Genomic DNA, 20,725 nt, shown 5'->3' on the forward strand with positions numbered 1-20,725 from the left:
CGTAATAAAAATTAAATTGTATAATATACATATAACAAATGCTTTTTTACTAGATAGATTTTGAACTTTTAAAGTATTATTTAAAAATATTCAATTTTATAAAATTTTTATTTTTAAATAATTGTTTTTCCAACTTTTAAAGTATTAATTTATTCTTTACATTGTCTATTACACGATTATTTAGTTTTAATTATTAATAAAACTTAAAAAAAAATTTGCTAACAAATAACTTAATATTAAAGACAACATAAAAATTTACAACAATATATCATTTAAAAATAACAATAAGATTTTTTAAAAATAAATTTTCTTCGAGATTATAATTTAAGAACATAATGGATGAAATTGAAACTAAACATGTAAAATAAAATTAAAAGAATATTATATAATAATCAAAGTTTAAAATTATATAAACAAATAATGATTTTAGATGATAATGAATAGTGTTTTTCAACTGCAATTATTTTCATCATTATTATATCTATTTACCTGTTTGATAAAAAGTATATTAAATACCAAATTTCTACTCGGTTTTATTTTAATACAAATTATAATGTATCTATTTAATATTATATACTTAGAATATCTTATATTTAAATTTTAATTTGTTTCTTATGTCTCAAAATTCTCTACAAATTTCATTAAAAGAAAAGATATTTATTAAAAAAAATTCTGAAAATCACTGAGATTGACGAATGATTTAGGTATACTGCTATGTATGTGTTGCAGTATTTAGAATTAATTGGTATTATGGTCGTAATTTATTCTCTTGCGTTGAGAGAAAATATTTCTTCAATGTACGTGATTGGAATTGCTTTTCCTTCTTGCACAAATGTGTACCGGAAACTTGTTACACGGTTCAAAGTAGACAAAACTTTATCTGTCGTAGAGTCAGCTGTCTCGTATTTCATTCCCTTTCTCTCCTTGATATTTACATAAAGAGCTCCAAGCTTATTGCTTTTTTCTTTCTTTTTAGAAATTTAATTACATTTAATTGTCGAAATGTTTAATATAAAATATTAAATTTATGATAAATGATAACTATCGAATATCTATAAAGAAAAGTCCAATGTAATAACAGCGAGTTCGCGGTACCTTATACAATAGTATAGGTATTTCGAGAGAAACCGCAGACCGCAAGTATTCAACTGTCTCGTGTGGAGAACGATACTTGCTCTTTCGTAACTTTCAAAGCCTATAAAAAATTTGAGAAATGTCATATGACATTTTTGGAATATCTTTCACATTTTTGTGGAGCAATTAATTTCTCTCGGCACTCGCGAGTAACGCTAGGAATCAAGATAACTTGTATTTTTAATAAAACATGTAAGATACATACATATACATATATTATATATTTAATAGTGCAATGTATTATTTGATTAATCCGATTAATAAAATAATCGAATATTTTAAAAAATGTAGTTTTTATGTGTTCTAAAAGATTATTATTTCCGTTATTTACAATACATATTTCTCTGATCAATTTGGCATCGATTTCTCTCGAATTGAAATTCAATTAAATATCATCTTTTTTATTTATTATTTTTTTCAAAAATACTTTTTGTTATTACACATCAAATACAGATTTTTTTATTAAAATAACATCTAATGTTAGATGAAAGGATTTTATTTGCCTTTAATATATCATATCTTCTGTCTTAATATTTCATTACTTCTTACATTATTGTGCAAGCATAGAAATCTTTCGAGTTCATGTTACTTTATACGAGTTATCTTGCTCTTACTGTTACTCATGAAAAGTGAATGCAATTTAACATTCCTCTTGTGTAAATCGTTGCTCTTGTAGTATGCCGTCGCTCAACGTGCAAGGAACGAAAAAGAAGGTGGTCGGTTTTGTCGATCAAGTGTCGCCCGAAAGGTATATCGCCATATGACAGCGCAGACTTGCAGTCTAGCCAAATTCCGATTCCAGTGAAGCGCAAGTAAGCATATGAAAGACCGTCTGGATGCAGACGGCATCGACAGCATTTTGCTGATGTTGTCATTTAGATGCTTTCCGAAACTTCACTAGGATCGGTAAGTGGTTCTAGTTCACTAGTGTACGACGTAGGTGGACACATATAGAAAGTCGAGTGACAGCTGAAAGTTCACGTACTTAAACGAGTTGCAAGAAGACAGCAATTTTGTATAAGAATGCTGTAAATTATTGGCTTTCACGATAGTATAACAAAACGATAATGTTCACTCGCTAGAAATGAAATTGAAACCTGCTGCGGAATAAATTGAAAATATAAGCTTCTCAGACGCTATAAATATACTATTTCTTGAAGTTATATCATATTTCTATTATTTAATAATTGCAATGATTGCTTGTAAAACGATATTCTATTATGGTTTTAGTATGGATTTAGGTCATAGTTGATATAACTTATTATTGACAATATTTCTAAATATCAAATTTATTATAAAGCATAAATTGAAAATGTGAAATGTGACTATGTCTGTAAAAACACACAGATCTGTTAAAAATATAATTGTCGTTTCAGTTTACAATTTAGAAACAATTTTAAGATATATTAAAATTTTTTTAAATACTTTTAGACACCTTTACTATCAACATATAAATTATTTTAAATAGCAATACTTAATCATGTTTAAGTTTACGTAACGTCGCTTACGCATTGATGAGTTTGCAAGAAAAAAATCACTCGGATCGTTTAACTAGAAAAGATTAATCAATTTTGTTGGGATTAAATTATTCTTATCGGCGCGGAACACATCGTCTGCTCGACGTCAACGATATGCGATTCCGCCCACGCGGTCGAGGAAGAATTTTTTTTTTATGCAACTCGTTTGAATGCGTCAAGAATAATGAATGCGAGAATATAAAAAGATGAAAAAAATATCCAATAAAATATAGCATGTCATATAATTTGATAATGTCAAATTTGATGATTCAGAATTGAATTTTATTTAGAAGATTTTATAATTACAAGCGATTATAAATATCAAAAAATTTTGTGAATTTAACTTTGAAAGCATGACAAAATCTTATTCTTTTTATATTTAATTTTAAATTAATTTTATATTTAGTATTTTTTTTTATTTTAAAAATGATATCTATAAAAATATTTAAACTCTCGAAAATTACGAAAGATTGAAATTCTTATTAAATAGAAATCAATTCAAGAGAAAATTCTATTGATGCTTAAGATAAGACATACTGTATTTTATATATTGTGACCGGGCCTTTATATCTGGTTTCTCCCTTCTCTCTGGGCGCGACGTAACAAAGGAAACGACAACCTTTCTTCCGCAGCGACCATGGCCGTGGACGCATCGTGGAGGCTCGTAGGAAGGAGGAAGTACGAGCCATGCTCGTAAAAACGTATGTGACGGTACATACATACATACGTGAGCGCACGATGAAGCCGCTATTGCATTTCACGTGATCTTTAACAAGGCCCGGTGAGAGCCTTAGGACTTTCAGCTCTCGCTTGGCTTTCTGATGTAACATCTCTTTAGGCTGAATACTGAAATCGTTTAAATTTAAATAAATTACATTAAATTAATAAATTAAATTTTTCATTTAATTACTTGATTAAAGGGGCTTTTTTATACAATCTTGTTGCTACCTATTTTAACAAATTACAAATGGAAAAATATATTATTTTCCATGATACAAATGGATATCCTTTCATTTTACCCTCAATATTCAAATATAAACAGCTATGTAATTAAAATTTATATTTAATTAAATTTTTTCATGCGCAATTCTTGAAAGCTTTTAAAGTTTATATTCTAAGCAAATTCTGCTCTAAATACGTTCTTGCCGTTCGATGTGTGCTCGTTAATAAACAGATGTCGAATTGCGAATTACTAGAAATCCATTAAAAAACGGACATTAAATATTCTCCGAACTTGCACAGAACATTCTATAAACGTATCATAATGAATAAGGGGATTCTCGTATTCATCGAATGTCTGGCTTCTAAAAATTTTCTTTCATTTATTTTCTTTAAATCGACATTTATATCTATGTAATGGAATTATGTATGCAACGCAATTGACGGCAGTCGTTTCTCCGCGATATATCCGTTCGTATTATAATGGGGAGTTAACTGCATAGTCCGGTAAAATTGCTATTCATTAGTCAACATGCAATTTTGTGCGAAACGATCACGGATTTGCATTATGAGCGTATAATCATTAGATATCTGCGGCATGAATTGTTTACACGAGCAAACAGTATTCAGCTTGTCAAGAAACACTCTAGAGGACTAGATTAGAGACATCTTTGTAATTGCACAATGCTACTATTGTTAGATGTCTTCACATTCAATAACTTTGATCCAGTATGCATATCATAATAATCGTCTGTATGATCGAGACATTCGCACATCGTCATTTCAATGACTTTCAACTTGCTTACATTTCATTGAGAGTCAGAAAATGTAGGGCGCTATTTAAAATTATACACGTCACTTAGCATCTGTACTTCATGTAATAACGCAAATAATATAAAACAAATTATTTTTGTTAAAATAAAAAGAAAATAAAACATGATAATAGATTAAGTCGCATTTAAATGATATAATTTTATATCTTTCTAATCTGTGTCTTTGAGATTTATCAGAGAAAAGAGCAACGGCATTTCTTAAACGCGCTCTCGATGCGTAAGATAAGATTGACAATTTACGATAAGGATACAATTTCTGATTACGCTTTTATCATGAAAATATTTGAATCAATTGCACATCCTTTTAACATTTCAACTCACGAAGCTTTGTGTCATACACATTCAATGTCATTATCTGTGTTTAACTGTCGGAATCAAAGGAAGAAAATCAATTTTGACAAATAAAATTATAAGATAAATTAATAGTAGCTTAATTAAGCTCTTTTTTCTTGTTCTGGAATTTTTGAATTTTTACAATATATATTATACAATATATATTATAATATTTTATAATAATTTTTATTATATATAAATCTCGTACATTTATATAAAAATTCAAAACTTAACTTATTTAATATTATATGAAGAACATAAAGAATATAATATGATTATTACTTCCTTTAGTTCCACCATTTTTTTAATATAATTACTTTGAAAAGAATTCCTACTAAAAAAAATTTTTAACACATTTTTTATTAGTGTATGTTTTTTCCTAAAAGATTGATTATTAATAAAAATGTAATTTCCAGTTTTCTTTTTAATTTTTACACAATGTGCAATAGTTACGTTATAAGGAATTCTTTTTAAAGTAAACATATGCGGATTAAATTTGACCTATATTGCTACTAAAATAGAATCACTTCTAATGTGGAAAAATTTCAATAAACTTAATCTGCTTGTTTGAAGCGTTCAGTGTTTTTACTGCGCGTCAAACTATACTGTTTGGAGCAAAAAGGAGCTCTGTGTTTCTTCATATACCGTATAATCGATCTACTTTCAGGTCGAGGACGGACTCTGTAAGATCGAAGTCCCCGTTGACGGCATCGCCGGCATCACCGGGTCCATTATCGAACAATTCTTTACACGGTAGTTTTCACGGCAGTCTAGGAAGCGATGGCATGTCCTGTAGCAGTGCCAGGTCCTCCTCGGCATCTCCTGATTCCGCGAGATACTCGTCTTCACAGGTAATGACATTTATTGCGATATTGATCATCGATATTTCAGAAATCCAAAACTATGAATCCGAGAGTCTACAGTTACAAGAATTCAAGATAAAAGTTCGGAATATGTAATGCTTCGAAATCCAACAATTGCAAAAACTCTAAAATTATGGAAATTATGAAAATCAAAGAAGTTAAAGCTTCAAGTACATGAAGTAAAATACACAAGAAGAGGTAAAAATAAATAAAAATAGTTTACTACTAAGACGATAGAAACTCTGAGATGCGTATCTTTATGTAAATGCACGATGCAAACGTTTATGTTGTGTATCTAAATAGAGGAAACAAATAATATTATAACGCGAGTTAACAACATTGCACGTAACGCTAATAAGCAATTAGATCGTGCTACTTGTACTGTGCGATAAACTCCACCTGTAAAACGCGGTTTTATATTTTGTAAAAACTAGATTTATTTACACATTAAATACATTTCTTTTAATGAGACGAATTACATTATAAACTGTTTATACAACTAACAAACTATGGTTGTCTAAATTGGATTTTCAATACTTTTTAATAGAACTTTTTATATTAAAATAGCAATACTAGATAATTCTAAAGTTACATGTTTATGTATTGTAAATATAAGAAAAAAATTGTCTTCTCAATTGGAGGCAAAAATATTAATTTTTATATTGACGAGACGGCTTTCTTTGGCAGATACATAGTTTCTCATTAATCTGTCGCATCAATTTACCGCAATCTTCTCGTATCGAGGGAGTCTTTTGGTTTCAACCTACTTGGTAAATTAGCCGGTTGGAAAGCGAAGCTCGCCACACGTGACGTCGCGTGCAATGTGTGAAAGGAGCCTAAACACCATAAGACTCTCTTCGCGGAGAGGTGCATTGCCATCTGGTGATGACTCAGGATCGCTCCTTTTTTTAAGAGTCACGTCTGACCGTTTTGCACGATTGTGAACGATTGGTAGATTATTGCGCCACGCGATCATTTGGGATTTCGCGCGATGACTAATTTGCTCGATTAAACTGCGCTTTACGCGCTTGCAGAGTCAATTTTTCCGCTCCATTTTCCGCGCGCGCGTGTCGTCGCGTTCCTATTCTCTCGGCTTGTTCTTCATATGTGTGTGAAGTTTTTACACTTACGCGTTAATGCCCTTGCCCTCAAAACGGTCGGGCGATTTGTAGCATATGTAGATTTCATGCATAATCATCAAACAGCGGACTCAATGTTTTAATAATTTCTTTCAGTCAACTATTTGACGTTAATAATAGATGATTGAAAGAATTTGTTTAAATTCCGTTTAATCTCATAAGCAGTTCTTCTCCTTTATTTTTTTGCGTTTACATGCGTGTAATTTACTTGAAAATATAATTTTTCTAATTAATAATTTTGAAATATTATTGGGACAAAAACAATATTTAATTGGCTCAAATAGGTATGATGCTTATGTTTTTATATTCATTAAGTCATTGCCTACGCTGTGCGAATGGATAGATAATTAAACAGACAATCGCATCAAAGAGCTCTGAAGCTGCCGCCAGTTTGAGTCCCACGAGAATTATCGCTGTTTCATGCTATTTCGAGCTGTGTCAAATTGCGATCTCTAATTTAATCTTTAGACTTGCATCAGAAAAAGATATTATTTTCCTGTCATTTATATGTCATCGTTTAATTCGCTATTAGCAAGAGAGAGAAATTTAACGATCACGTGAAGCAGAACCGCGAGCAAAAATCTACGAATTCCCTGTAGAAAATGATTATGTTCTTGTAAGACAATGGGAAATTCGTGTCGGTTAGTATACCACCTACAGATGATTCACGTTATTAGGGACATTGCGTAGCTTTTTTTGCCATTCATACATTGCTTTTTACTACGTGTATCGGTTTACTCACGCTACGTTTTAATGAATGAGCAGTAAGTAATGTTTAAACGAAGTAAAATAAACGGTTAATGATAAAGTATAGTTAATTGCCTAATTTTTGTGATAAATTTTGTTAACGTTATCTGCGGATTTGTGGTCCGTCATACAATGTTTTCTCTATGTGTTGTAGATAACAAAGACTGACACGCGTAAACCATCTGTGCGCAGATCGGGGCCTCCGAAGGAATTCATCAACGTCTGCCTCGATACGCACAATTTCTACCGATCGCGGCATGGAGCACCGCCGTTACGACTCAGCAAACAGGTTACTGTCGATTTTCTTTCTGCACCGTAATAAAATTGCAGCCCTCACCGAACAACTTCCGAGAATCGAAGGAAACCCGATTTTTTTTAACGCTTGCTGTGCTCCTCAGCGTTCTCGGAAGTTCTGGGAAGCATTTATTTTATAGCGTCTTTACACCGGAAACGAATAGGAAAGTAGTTGATGTTCATTGATTTACAGTTGTGCAAGACAAGTCAAGACTGGGCTAACATATTGGCGGCTAGGGGTAGATTAGAACACAGAGCGAACATTGACTATGGAGAAAATCTGTATTGCATGTGGAGCTCCAATCCAAAAACTATCGTTGGTGGCGAAGAGCCAGTGAATGAATGGTAAAATCATTAAATTGGATATTTATTGCTAAAGTGCATATTATAAAAAAAATTATATAAATAATTGTCATTATTAAAGTTATAGTTAGCGTAATTAACATAATGGCGAAATAAAAATAAAATTCTATTATATTCTTTTCTTTAATAATCATTTTTAATAATTAATAATTATTTATAATTATTAATTATTATTATTATCATAATAAAATAATAAATATTAATAATAATTAAAAAAAATAAAGATCTATTGATTTTGAAATTATTATTACAAATACTTAATTATAATTAATTAGAAATTTAAACTATCTTTATTGGAATTTAATTAAAATTTCTATCTTTTGTAGGTATGCTGAAGAAACTCAGCATCAATATGGAAAGGAACCCACAACGTTGAAGACTGGTCACTTTACTCAAGTGATCTGGAGAGATAGTATCGAATTAGGAGTGGGAATGGCTAGGAATCGAAACGGTGAAGTTTACGTTGTATGTAACTACAATCCCGCTGGAAATTTCCTAGGCAGTTTCACGGAGAATGTTCTTCCACCTGTGGAGACTATTCCTGCAAAACGAATTAATTTTACCGATTTTAAGCAACAGTATACGATAGACGAGCAAGGATGGCAGCAGGAAGCATTACTCGTTCACAATGAATATAGAAGAAAACATCGTGTTTCGGACTTAAGATTGAGTCCGGAATTAACAGCCGCTGCCAAGGTAATTTTGGAAGATAATTGTAATTGTAACTTAATGAGAAAATGTATATGGATATATATAATTTTATAATTTTAGTATTTTTCCACGTTTATTTTAAACTAGAATGTGTTTGATTGACAAAAAAGTGATTGTAAAACATTACATTAAAATCAAATGCGTTATTTATGTTTATTTATCTACAGGCCTGGGCGAACACATTGTTAAACACAAATAAATTAATACCTCAATCTTCGTCTCCATACGGCGAAAATATTTATTCAATGCAGTGTTCCGATCCTAAACTGATCGTCTCTGCGCGCGAAGTCATTTCGAAGTGGTATTCCGAGAAAAAGGAGCACAAATTTGGCGTTGAGCCGAAAGTTCTCAATACATGTACGTATAAAATAATATTACATATATATCTCCGCGAGCAAAATTAATAGAATGTATATAATATACGAACATAGAAATTGCAAATCAAATTAAAAATTAAATCAAATTTTGAAAAAAAAAAAAAAAAAAACTTGTTCTAGAGATCGATCCTATTTATGTCTATTCATTAAATTATCACATTTTGCCTAATCATATATTTAACAATTTTTGACATTATAAAAATTAGAATATGACTTAGCTTGTAACAAAATTAGAAGTTAACTGTATATGTGAATGTTTATAACAATTCAATTTTTTATTTATAGGCCACTTTACACAAATTGTCTGGAAAAACACGACTGAAATGGGTATTGCTATGGCTAAACGGGACGGTACGTGCGTCATAGTGGCATGTTACCATCCAAGAGGTAATATAGTAGGACAGTTCACCGAAAATGTACTGAAACCTATAAAGAACATCTGTTAACCAAATCCATTTTTGTCGATAATATATTTAAGTTCTGTATTTATGTATCGTGCAAATGACGTTTCGCGTCAATATATGTAATGTATATATGACACTTTGTGCATAGACGTAGAATAAACATTCCACGTACAAGTATTTGTAATTTTCTGGATCTATTTTTCTTCGTACATTCCAACTTATTAAATGGTAAAATATCAGGTAGTTATATTTTTTTATAATAAAATATTCAATAAAATATCTCTCCTCTATTAAAAAGCAAAAGGACTCTGTTGAGTCTTTTACATAAATATTTCCATTCAATGTTGTGTGCATTTTTTAATGTTATGATAGAATTTTGTATAAAATTACTAATATTAATTTTCGATACATATTTAGTTATAAAAGGATCAAAATATTAATATTTTGTCTTTTAAATATTTTAATTTCTTGTGAAAGCGCATGAAATTTTTGCAAATATGTCTTACATGTCAGTCTTTCGAGATGATATACTATGTGATTATATATTAATACACTCAATATAATAATCAAAGAAATAATTTTTTTAAATAATACACACAATTAGTTAAGTAGTTTTTCATTTTAGAGATTTATAATAATTTATTTATAATAAATTTACATGCACACATCGCACGCATCGCGTTACAACGTCGCATATATATATATATATATACATATATATATATATATATATATATATATATTTGTTTTTATATATATAGATACATTCTCTCTGTTTTCTGCTTTTCTTATTTTACATTACGTACAGCCGTTTACAATTGTGTTTGTGGTCGAGAAATGCTTAATTATTTAAATCTTATTGTAAGAACCTGTTGGACGCTTCTATAAGATTCGCGCCATTCGAAGAGAACTCGTTCGAGGTGCGTCAAGCTCTCAAGCTCTTGCTTAAACTTTCGAAGGAACTTGTGTGATATTCTGTGCATTCACGAGAAGACACGTGCATCTTTCTTCGAAATGGAAAACAAATTCGCACTTTTATGGTCACTTCTAATTGATCAACCACAGTGTGATTATGACAAAATGATTGTAATTAGAATACGTGAGTGTGTGTGTATTATTAAAAAAGTATATGATTTGATCACTTCTCTTGAACAAAATACTTTTTATTCCTTTGCAAGTAATACTATTAATTTGAAGTATATCTTTGAAAACAAGAGAACATGTTGCATAAAATACTTCGATACTGATAGAAAAATTTGCATTAAAATTCGTCTATGTTGATATTAAACAAAACTCAGATTCAGAGTTAGACATAAATACAACACTAATTGTAAGTATAGAAGAAAATATAAACTAATATTTTACATTACGTAAAATAGCAGTAAAGAATATTTAATATACATTTTTCTAAATTAATTGAAAAAGATAATCGCTTTAAGAAAATTAATATTTTATGAAAAATTAATTATATACTCTTTAGAAACCTTCAGAAAATTCACGATAGCGAATGTGTATTTTTGCGCTCTAAAGGCACGAGAATTTTAACGAATGATTTTATAAACGTTAAGAAAAAAATTTCTGCTCTTCTCATTTTACATCATGAATGTGGGAAATAATTTCTACATTATTAAGACAATATTTTAAATTCCTTAAATATGAATAAATGTTTAAATTATTGCAAAATGTTGGACGTAAATGAAAAGGAAAAAATTTGATTATTGTTTGTTTTCCTATTGATTACTATTTGAATTAAACAAGAAAAATTACAAACATTAAAAATAATGTATTTTACCGATATGAGTTTTCGTAAAATTTTGCGAAATAGAAAAAAGGAATAAACGAATTTTTTTACAAAAAATATTTTGAATTGTTTTAAATTAATCGATCAATTAAGAGAATATTATATGTGAGCTACATTTTTATTTTTACTCTCGAAAATTTTACATTTTTTAATTTAAATTCAAATGACTATAATAGATATATATCTTTCAAAGAATATTAGAATCTAATTAAATTAGATTTTCTGTTTTTTTGAAGAGTTAAACATACATTGTACGCGATAAATTATAATACTCGTTTTACACTATGCACGAATTGCATATACATATCTTTCTTTCTCTCTCTCTCCTTCTTTCTATTTTTCATATTCTTTTTCATTCAATACAAAATTTGAATAATTTTTCTCGAGCGCAGCAAATTTTTCACGAAAGACTGCCGTATTAAAGTGTAACGTAGTACTCTATAGATTTATTATTGATCTGAATTTAGCTATCAAATCATTATAATAGATTTATCTTATATGTGTTATGTGCAGGATAAATTCTTTGCAATTTCAGTGTAATTTCCTCATTAATACTTTTTTATCTGAAAAAAGAAAATTTAATCTATACACACACATATACACACATATTGTATTATCTGAAAATAAAAAAATATTTCTAAATTCAACTTTTTCTTAAAAAAATTAATTAAAAACGAATCCCTTTCTAGAAGAAAATATGACAAATTTGAGCAATATATTTCTAATTGAAAATTGAAGACTCTTCTTTACAATGTGACAAAATTATTATGAATAATAAATCTTCTTTAGTACACTTCGTTAGTATTATTGTAATGATGATCTGACATCACATTGGACAATCCTATCACAACGTTCTTCGATAAAATTATATAAAACTACCGAGTTTCTCTAAGGCAATTACTGTGTTAGAATGAGCTCATATTTGCTCATCATTTACAGGATGCAGAAACCTGTTTTATATGTATATATTAACCTAGAAAATTCTTCATTATTTCTGAAAGATAATTCATTCACGTTACATATAAAAGTCATCAGCGAATGTAATATGGAGTCTCGCTAATCGAAGAGAGAATAGAGAACTAACAAAAGAAAAAGAGTAATAAAGAGAAAGAGAGAGAGAGAGCACAATATGATTAAAAATTAAATGTTTGAATTTTAAACGCATAAGCAATACTGACAATAATCCATTTTACTTTGATAAAATATTAAGATAAAATATGATAATTCGACATATATAATAATTCTAATAATCTCAATTGTAACAAGTTGCAAACTAGAACAATGTATTGATTTTGATTTTATGCAAAGCAGAGATAAAACCCGCTTTACGTTTTATTTTAGCTACACAAAGATAAATTATCGTATTTTGGCATTAAAATCTAGTACCGATTCCACGAAGCGACTTTTTCGCTATTTTGTGTTGTACGTTTTATATTTGTTCTTGAAAATATCTGACCTTATAAACTATACTAAGCTTATAAATCAGTTATTTTATAAAAGATATGCAAACACAGTAATAATTTGTTTTAGAATCTAATTATGTAATGCATTTTTGTTGCATTTCTTATAAAGCTCAATAATTAGAAATGTTTTATTTCTGATTATCATCAATGTCATAATCAATGTCAGAGATTGGATTTTTCCAAATTAGACAATATAATTAAAAAGTAATATAATATAAATTTTTAATATATATATATATATCTAAACTTGCTCTCTTTATCATCATCCATATACTATTGTTTGCGTTAAAACTGTTGGTTTTTTTAATTAAAACGTACTTTTACTTATCAAATATTAATAAAATAATTAAAAACTAATTTAAAATTACAAACTGTTTCGTGGAATATGCGTACTTCTGGTCATACATAATAAGGCCGATCTAGCTAGACTTAATGAAAGTAATATCGAAGCAGGTACTCGATAATATAAGACTCGTTTGGTCGAAGAAATGTGTAAATTGGTCAACAAACGATTGCATTTGGCTGTAAACGCCACGATTGTGGCGGTACATTAAAAATTTAATTATATCGTAACTGGTTGCACCGACCTTATTATTACTAACCGTGATGCAGCCATATCCTGTGTAGATAATATTTCATAATTGCTAATCTTTCGAATTTCTTTAAAAATTGTTCGAACATTTTTTTCAACTTTTATAATTGTGTGTATGTGTGTGTGTGTGTGTGTGTATAATCTGTTTCATTTATATTATAACAATCTAGGAAGGTACAATAAATCACTATTTACAGTTAGATAATCATAATTCAGTCGATGCAACTTGTCCTGAATGACAACTCTCGTGTTTAATTAACTAATTGAACGGATTATTCAAGCAAGAATAATCGTACAATCGCTAAGAACAACTGATTTTTTTCTGATATACGTTTTGTGCTCAGAAGATAGAGACTGAAACTAATTTTAAATTATTATTAAGAAGGATAAGAAGAAGATAGTAATAGCGAATCATTTACGATCAATTCTTATTTATCTCGCAATTTTCGCAATGCCGCTTTTTGTCTATATTCATTTGAAACATCGGCCGTAAATCTCGTCGTCGTCACGGAAAATCGCGTATAGTCGACAATCGTCCTGCGACTCGACGTTATATCCACCGTGAACGATATATCAGTTTTATGCTAAAAGTCACGATAATACGCTCGTGTTCTAAGCACTTAAATCTTGCCTAAAATACTTTTTCTCCTATTTACGTAGAATATAACGGTGATTTCCGCGCGAGCGACATTCTCGCGTGATATGATTAAAATGGTCATACATCGTATCTTTAATATTATGTATAATAGACTCTTTCTCACGTCCCCCGTAAATTTTTCTAATATAAAATTATTCGCGCTCGATCGCTGAGCGACGATAAATAGGAATCGAGGAGTGCGTTGTAGAATATTCCTATTGTGTTCTCATTTCATGTCTCGCAAATGTATGAAATGAACGATGAGCGAACGGCTTTTATGAATCAATTGCGATTTTAGAAATATAATATTAATAATTATAAACATTGTAAATATATTTTATATTATATTGATATATTATTATTAACTTTATTAAAATTGTATTAGATTTATATTAATAATTATATTAAACATATATATTAAACATATCTTGTATTTTTATTATATTGATAAAAATACTTTTATGTGGAAATAGAATTTGTAATTCCAATATAATTTAATTGTTCAGTTAAAAAGAAATGCATAAAATTTACAGCAATTACTGAGAAATTAAATTAATATAAATTTAACGAAAATACATATTTGAAGACAAATTCCAGGGTATAGAAAATAATAATAATTTGTGATAATTTATATTAATCGCAACTGATTCGGAATATATGTTCATCTATCGTATGATACCTTTTTTTTAAGTGTCTTTCGCACTATAATGTTAATTCGAACGATCTACATTCTGATGAATGAAGTCGCATGCATGGACGTCAGGACGCTAGAGGCGACCTAGAGAGCAAAACGTTTTAAGAACGCAGCCTGCTACAGGTACAAGTTACAAAAGTAAGGTACACCGAAATGAAGCTTTCATAACGTAACTTTACATCACTCTCTAACAACGAATTACTGCGTGTTATTTTCTGACTGATACTCGACGTGACCTGTCACCCACAATTGTGATTTCATCGAAATCTCCATAAGCAGAACTGTAAATTCTGTGGGAATCAGAGTCTGACATATCACAGTTACGATTCGATATATCAGCACTTAGGTCCACAATTTTTAATGAATCGCACCGCCTCGAAACGAAAAAGATAATCCCTACCTTAAATTGAAGTGAGAATAATTCAGCAATATTAACTTGGCATCAAAACCAAGAAAAAGAAAACCTCTACTTTAATTTCAATTAGTATTTTTTTATAGATTTATCAATTATTTTTGTATAAATATCAAAGATAATTTTTTCTATATCTATATTTTATCACATAAGAATTATAATGTGTAGAAATATACAGAAAAGAATAGAAATTAAGATATTGTAGACATAATCAATTCTAAAGTAGAGCTAAATTAACTTGCCGATACTTAATCTCGCCCCAATTTACTCTATTTCGACATTGCGAAACGCCCTTTGACATTCAAAACAACCACCAGCCTGACGTGATTGATTTCATCGAAACACCTTGCTCTCCGGCCGTCTCATTTATCCGGCTTAATTAAGTCGGAAAAATGTTGCTCTACCGATTCGCTACGAATGCCGTAGAGACGCCGTTCTCGACGCCCAGTCTTGAACGCCGAATGTGGGAACGCTACAGCCATTTATTTCGCGCCACGCCGGAGAGCCTGCGTCCCCACATAAGGTTATATCATACTATTGTTCCCTGTATATGCTGCGGATCCTGCGCAGCAGCTTGCATTTGTGGGGATTGACAGGGTGAGCCCATCGGGCATTGAAGAGACGGTGGGTCGTAGAGGCCACCCAGGGAGCCACCGAGGCCTGCGCCGAGGCTGGGACCTAAGGCTGCGTTGAGCTCGGGCATGGAGGGCAGGCCCACGTCGAGGATCCCGGTGTTGGAGGCACCACCGCCCTGCGAACCTTCTTCCGGCGGTGTTACCTCCAGGCCGATCGAGCCGTTCAAGGCGATCTTGATCGGGTTGTGATTGGAGGGATGCGAGAGCGCGCCTAAACCGATGTCCTCTAAACTACTCTTCCGCCTGGCTGTCGTCGTCAGGCTCTGTCTCAGAGAGTTACTTCGTCGCAGCAGGATGTCGTCGACCACTCTTAACGAGTTCGAACGACCACGCAGAGTTCCTGCCACGGTGGGACTATCGGGTAGAGACAACGAGTTTGACTTAGTTGTGCCGAGGGGTGGCGGCCTGGCCAGACCTATGCTGGATCCACGACGGCTTCCCGGACCACCTGTCTGCAGACCCGCGGCCGCAACCGCCGCGCTCATCTGTGACACCAGCTGCGCCGAGCAGAAGCTGATGTTGCTCTTGCGTCGGGAATTGTGCCGCTCAAACGTCTTTTGCGCGGAGAACGGACTCGGCCGCACGAGGTAGACAATGTCCCCCTCTTCGAGTTTCAGGTCGCAGCTTGGGTTGATGATCACGTAAGAGAGGCTGCTGCGCTTCTCTGACACGTCGTCGTAATCGGCGACCGGTAGATTGAGCGATTCCATTCGTGAGCGCACGAGGTTCGCAATTTCTGCCCGTTCGATCTGTTGCGCGTGATTGTCGCGCGCCTCGTCGCCGAGGCTCACCGAATACTATATGAAAGAGATGAGGTATTAGTATATTTGCACTCGCTGAGACAGATAGTCTGTTGTGACGATCGGTAATATCAACGAGGTAGATAATAGAGCTATTATTACTATATTTCACCTATCCTATTTATAAATAATTTTGCATAAACATCATGCATTGAGAATTATATATTAATACATATGTGTATGAAATGTAATGTAAAATATTATCTCTGTAGAATGCATTGCGTTAGACATTTTTTTTAAAGGCTATAGCCGGATAAGCATACTAAAAGTGCCCTCGACGAGTTTTCAAATAACATTTGGCCTGTCATGTCCGCACTGTAAAAAAAATTTTCCTCAAAATTTCAGCTGCCTAACTCTATTATTTCCTGAATCATCGAGAAAAACGTTATTTTCAGTTTTTAAAATATTTTTTCGATAATCTCGAATAAAAGCTCAATTTTAAAAAAAAGAATGAAATTAAGAAATAGCTTTTTTATTTCTTTTTTAATATTCCTTTCGAGGTTCAATTACTAAACTTTTATAGAATACTCTTTTTATATATCTCAATACTCTCAAATCTTTTCTATTTTTCCGAATTGGTGCAACATGATGAAAAAAAATGGAAAATCTTTCTTTTTTTATTATTTTTTGATAATAGGACGGAAAATTATTTATTTTCTTGTAATAATTATAATAGTAATTACTATCTATATAGTACTATTATCATTACTATTATAATTATTACAAGAAAAATACATAATTTTTTCCGTCCTATTTGTAAAAAATAATAAAAAAAAGATTTATTTTTATTTTTATTTTTTTTTTCACCATGTTGTAGCAACTCGAAAAAATTGAAAAAATTTGAAAGTATTGAGACATATACTTAAAAAGAATATTCTCTAAAAGTTTAATGATTGAACCTTGAAAGGAACATGTTAAAAAGGTCATTTCTTAATTTTAATCTTTTTTAAAAAATCGAGATTAAAGAAAAAATATTTTTTCTGTGTCATTCATTGACAAGTATTTAGAAAAAAATCAATATGAGATCATCTCAAATATTTACAGAAAAGAAAAATAAAAATTGAAAATGACATTTTTCTCGATAACTCAGGAAAGAATAAAGTTAAGGAACTGAAATTTTGAGGAAAATTTTTTTTGCGGGGATGACTTTGCCCCGGAGCATCGCCACATAATTTATAATGAGGAAATGACAGACCAAGGTATTATTTGAAAACTCATCGGGGACACTTTTTATATGCTTATCCAATTATAGCTTTTTAACATATTCTGATTTAACAAAGTGTCATCATATTATTCGTTATAAGTATTGAACAATCAGTTAATATATATACGAGTATTATTTAATGCAATAAGGTCAATTTAATAAATGTAAATTTATGTATTATTATATTATATGCCAGATGCAACAAGTGGGCTGATACGGCTTGCAAGGTAATTATTACAAGATAATTAAAATTGTATCAAAACAGCCAATTGTAAAACAGTCACCTTTTCGATATCAGCTGAACGTCACAATCGATTAATCTTAAATCTAAACAATAAATAAGAACATCTTTGACTCAAATACAATCAAGAATTTCTGATACGAATATAATCAGTCGGGGATGCAACACGACGTTTTACATGCGCTGCAGTGCTGCGGCAGACAGTCTGGACGTCCATCAGATAGATGTGTGAGCGTAATAGAGAGAAATAGAAAGATGTAGATAGGGAAAGAGAGGCAAGAGAGCGACAGAGTGAGAGAGGCGGAAACGTGCTGAAAATATATTAAAACAATCAGAAAAGAGAGAAAGAAAGAGAGAGAGAGAGAGAGAGAGAGAGAGAGAGAGAAAAAGAGAGAGAAAGAGAGAACAGCCAGCACATTGACGTTTTACTCACAGCAGACGCACCCTTGTCACGGGTGGCGCAATTCGCAAGGCACGATGCTGCCGCCGAATGACGCATCTTGTACGTCACACCGACGCCGGCGTCGCTTTCCGTGTCTGAATCGCCCTGCTAAAACGACAAGCAATTCTACCCTTACTAATGATCACGATGCCGCGACGTATTTCGCGTCCGAGCGCAGCGCGTTGCTGTCACTCGATGTAATGATTAGATCGATTGCCCATTCGGTTCCTTCCATCCAGAGAAGTAAGCTTGTATTTTTATTTCGAAATGTTTTCTCTATATCTTTTTTAAACTATAATATCAAATCAATAAATCATCTTTGTTTTTTCGTGAAAAAAAAAAAAAAGATATTAAAGCTATATTAGTTCTAAACATGTTTGAAAATCTATCAGCTTGGTAGTTTCTCGATATTTTTATTACATATCGGAGAAGTTATCAACGAAAGCAACGTAAGAGCACACTTAATCTAGCACAATGCAAATTTAAAGACGCAATGAATTGGGAAAATAATAACGTGCTATGAGAATCAATTCGTCAAGATGCAAACGATCCCGCGGTTTGTTAGTTACGCGCGGCAGGATTAGACTGAAAAATGCCTACGAAGAAGAGAGATGGGGCAAAAAAATAAAACTAAGAAAAAGAGCGAGAGCACACAAGCATGCGCTACTCACAGCCGCCATTCAAAGATTCTTTTCCTATCTTTCAAAGTACAAGTATCTCTAAAAAGTACAAGTAACAAACTACTTCGGTTAGACTTCCCACTAGATGAGAAATGTGAAGTTACACTTACGTGCGACGAATCGGATACGGTAGTGTCCTGCGTTCTGTATATTCCAATCGGTATCTCGCAAGTCGTCGAGCAGAGTTTCTGGTATAACCTGCCGTAAGTTCTTATCCACATATCGTCCTTCGTTATACGCATCTGCGTTAATTATCATTATAATTAATTATTAGCGAGACAATCAGTAATAAATGCAAACCTAAATAGATTGCTTTTTATATAAATATTTATTTAAATAAATTATTATTAAGTTCTCTAATTGATAAGTTGTTGTTAGATCCTTTTTATTTACATTATGTCATATTTTTAAATTTTATATTAATAAAATATATTTTAAACAATTACTCACCGACGTGAGAAAGCCAGATCCTGGCGCTTGGTCCACTCCTAATAGTAATCTCACGAATGTTATCACGTAGTCCTTGACAAATGCTTGATAAAGCAAAGTGTCTAGCATCGAAGCGCTGAAGACACTACCGGCGGCAAACGGCAGTCGAAACATGTACGATATGTGAGATCCTCTTTCTTTTTCTCTCTACAAACATGCATGATGTTAATCGTTAATTTTATTTATAAATAATATCGCTGACTGTTGTGTGCACTCTCTCTTGTTTCCTAAAAACTGTCACGAACTTTCATATATCTTCCGCCAACATGCACAAATTGTTATTTACATATGTATGTTTGGAATATGTCAATATTTTAAATGTGATGAAACAGTATTAATGTTTCCAATAAATATATCTAACAAATACGCGCAAATATATATTCTCGTATATACTTTTATTATATTAATCATACCAATTGTTAAACAAATATGAAATATTATTATTTAAAATAAGCTTTTTAAAGTATTTTTTAATCAATATGAATTCAATAATCTACAATATAATAACGTTAAAGTTTATTAAATAAAGAATTCACCTGGAGATGCATGATATATTACGATTACATAGAATGTGCATTTGATTTACATATATATATATATATATATATATATATATATATATATATATGAAAAATATATATATAAAATATATATATAAAATATATATATAAAAAATATATATAAAATATATATATATATATATAAAAGATTTTTCCATTTTCTTCTCTCATCATTTCAACTGAGTCAGAAATGGAAAAACCTTTTATATATATATATATATATATATATATATATATACATATATATATATATATAAAAGGTTTTTCCATTTTCTTCTCTCATCATTTCAACTGAGTCAGAAATTTAAATTTTTAAAATATGAACTATTTGAATGAATCTATTTTAATAGCTATCTATATAGTTAGCAATATTGAATCCATTATCCAACGTCGAATATTTCAAATATGTAAATCTTCAGAC

General features: G+C 31.1%; 2 protein-coding genes across 12 annotated transcripts in view; one reads left to right on the forward strand and one right to left on the reverse strand.

Moving 5' to 3' along the window:
• Positions 1-9,838, forward strand: part of LOC140664204 (uncharacterized) — a 49,813-nt gene extending 39,975 nt beyond the window's left edge. For 4 of the 8 annotated variants that reach the window (XM_072889082.1, XM_072889086.1, XM_072889087.1 and 1 more), the window contains 8 exons: positions 1,811-1,882; positions 3,260-3,352; positions 5,424-5,607; positions 7,660-7,794; positions 7,993-8,144; positions 8,489-8,858; positions 9,041-9,230; positions 9,536-9,838. In XM_072889082.1, the coding sequence (XP_072745183.1) occupies positions 1,811-1,882; positions 3,260-3,352; positions 5,424-5,607; positions 7,660-7,794; positions 7,993-8,144; positions 8,489-8,858; positions 9,041-9,230; positions 9,536-9,696 (1,357 nt within the window). In that variant the 3' untranslated portion in view covers positions 9,697-9,838. The remainder of the gene's footprint in view (positions 1-1,810; positions 1,883-3,259; positions 3,353-5,423; positions 5,608-7,659; positions 7,795-7,992; positions 8,145-8,488; positions 8,859-9,040; positions 9,231-9,535) is intronic. The other 4 variants (XM_072889085.1, XM_072889089.1, XM_072889083.1 and 1 more) reach the window with 3 other exon arrangements.
• A 428-nt stretch (positions 9,839-10,266) lies between these two features.
• The window catches only part of Slo2 (slowpoke 2), a 152,575-nt gene continuing 142,116 nt past the window's right edge, over positions 10,267-20,725 (reverse strand). For 3 of the 4 annotated variants that reach the window (XM_072889080.1, XM_072889079.1, XM_072889081.1), the window contains exons 20-23: positions 19,706-19,891; positions 19,366-19,497; positions 18,567-18,680; positions 10,267-16,685 (exon numbers count right to left, since the gene is read on the reverse strand). In XM_072889080.1, the coding sequence (XP_072745181.1) occupies positions 15,783-16,685; positions 18,567-18,680; positions 19,366-19,497; positions 19,706-19,891 (1,335 nt within the window). In that variant the 3' untranslated portion in view covers positions 10,267-15,782. Of the gene's footprint in view, positions 16,686-18,566; positions 18,684-19,365; positions 19,498-19,705; positions 19,892-20,725 lie in introns of all 4 variants that reach the window. The other variant, XM_072889078.1, reaches the window with a different exon arrangement.

This window comes from Anoplolepis gracilipes, chromosome 3, assembly GCF_047496725.1.
Source record: "Anoplolepis gracilipes chromosome 3, ASM4749672v1, whole genome shotgun sequence".
Lineage (NCBI taxonomy): Eukaryota > Metazoa > Arthropoda > Insecta > Hymenoptera > Formicidae > Anoplolepis > Anoplolepis gracilipes.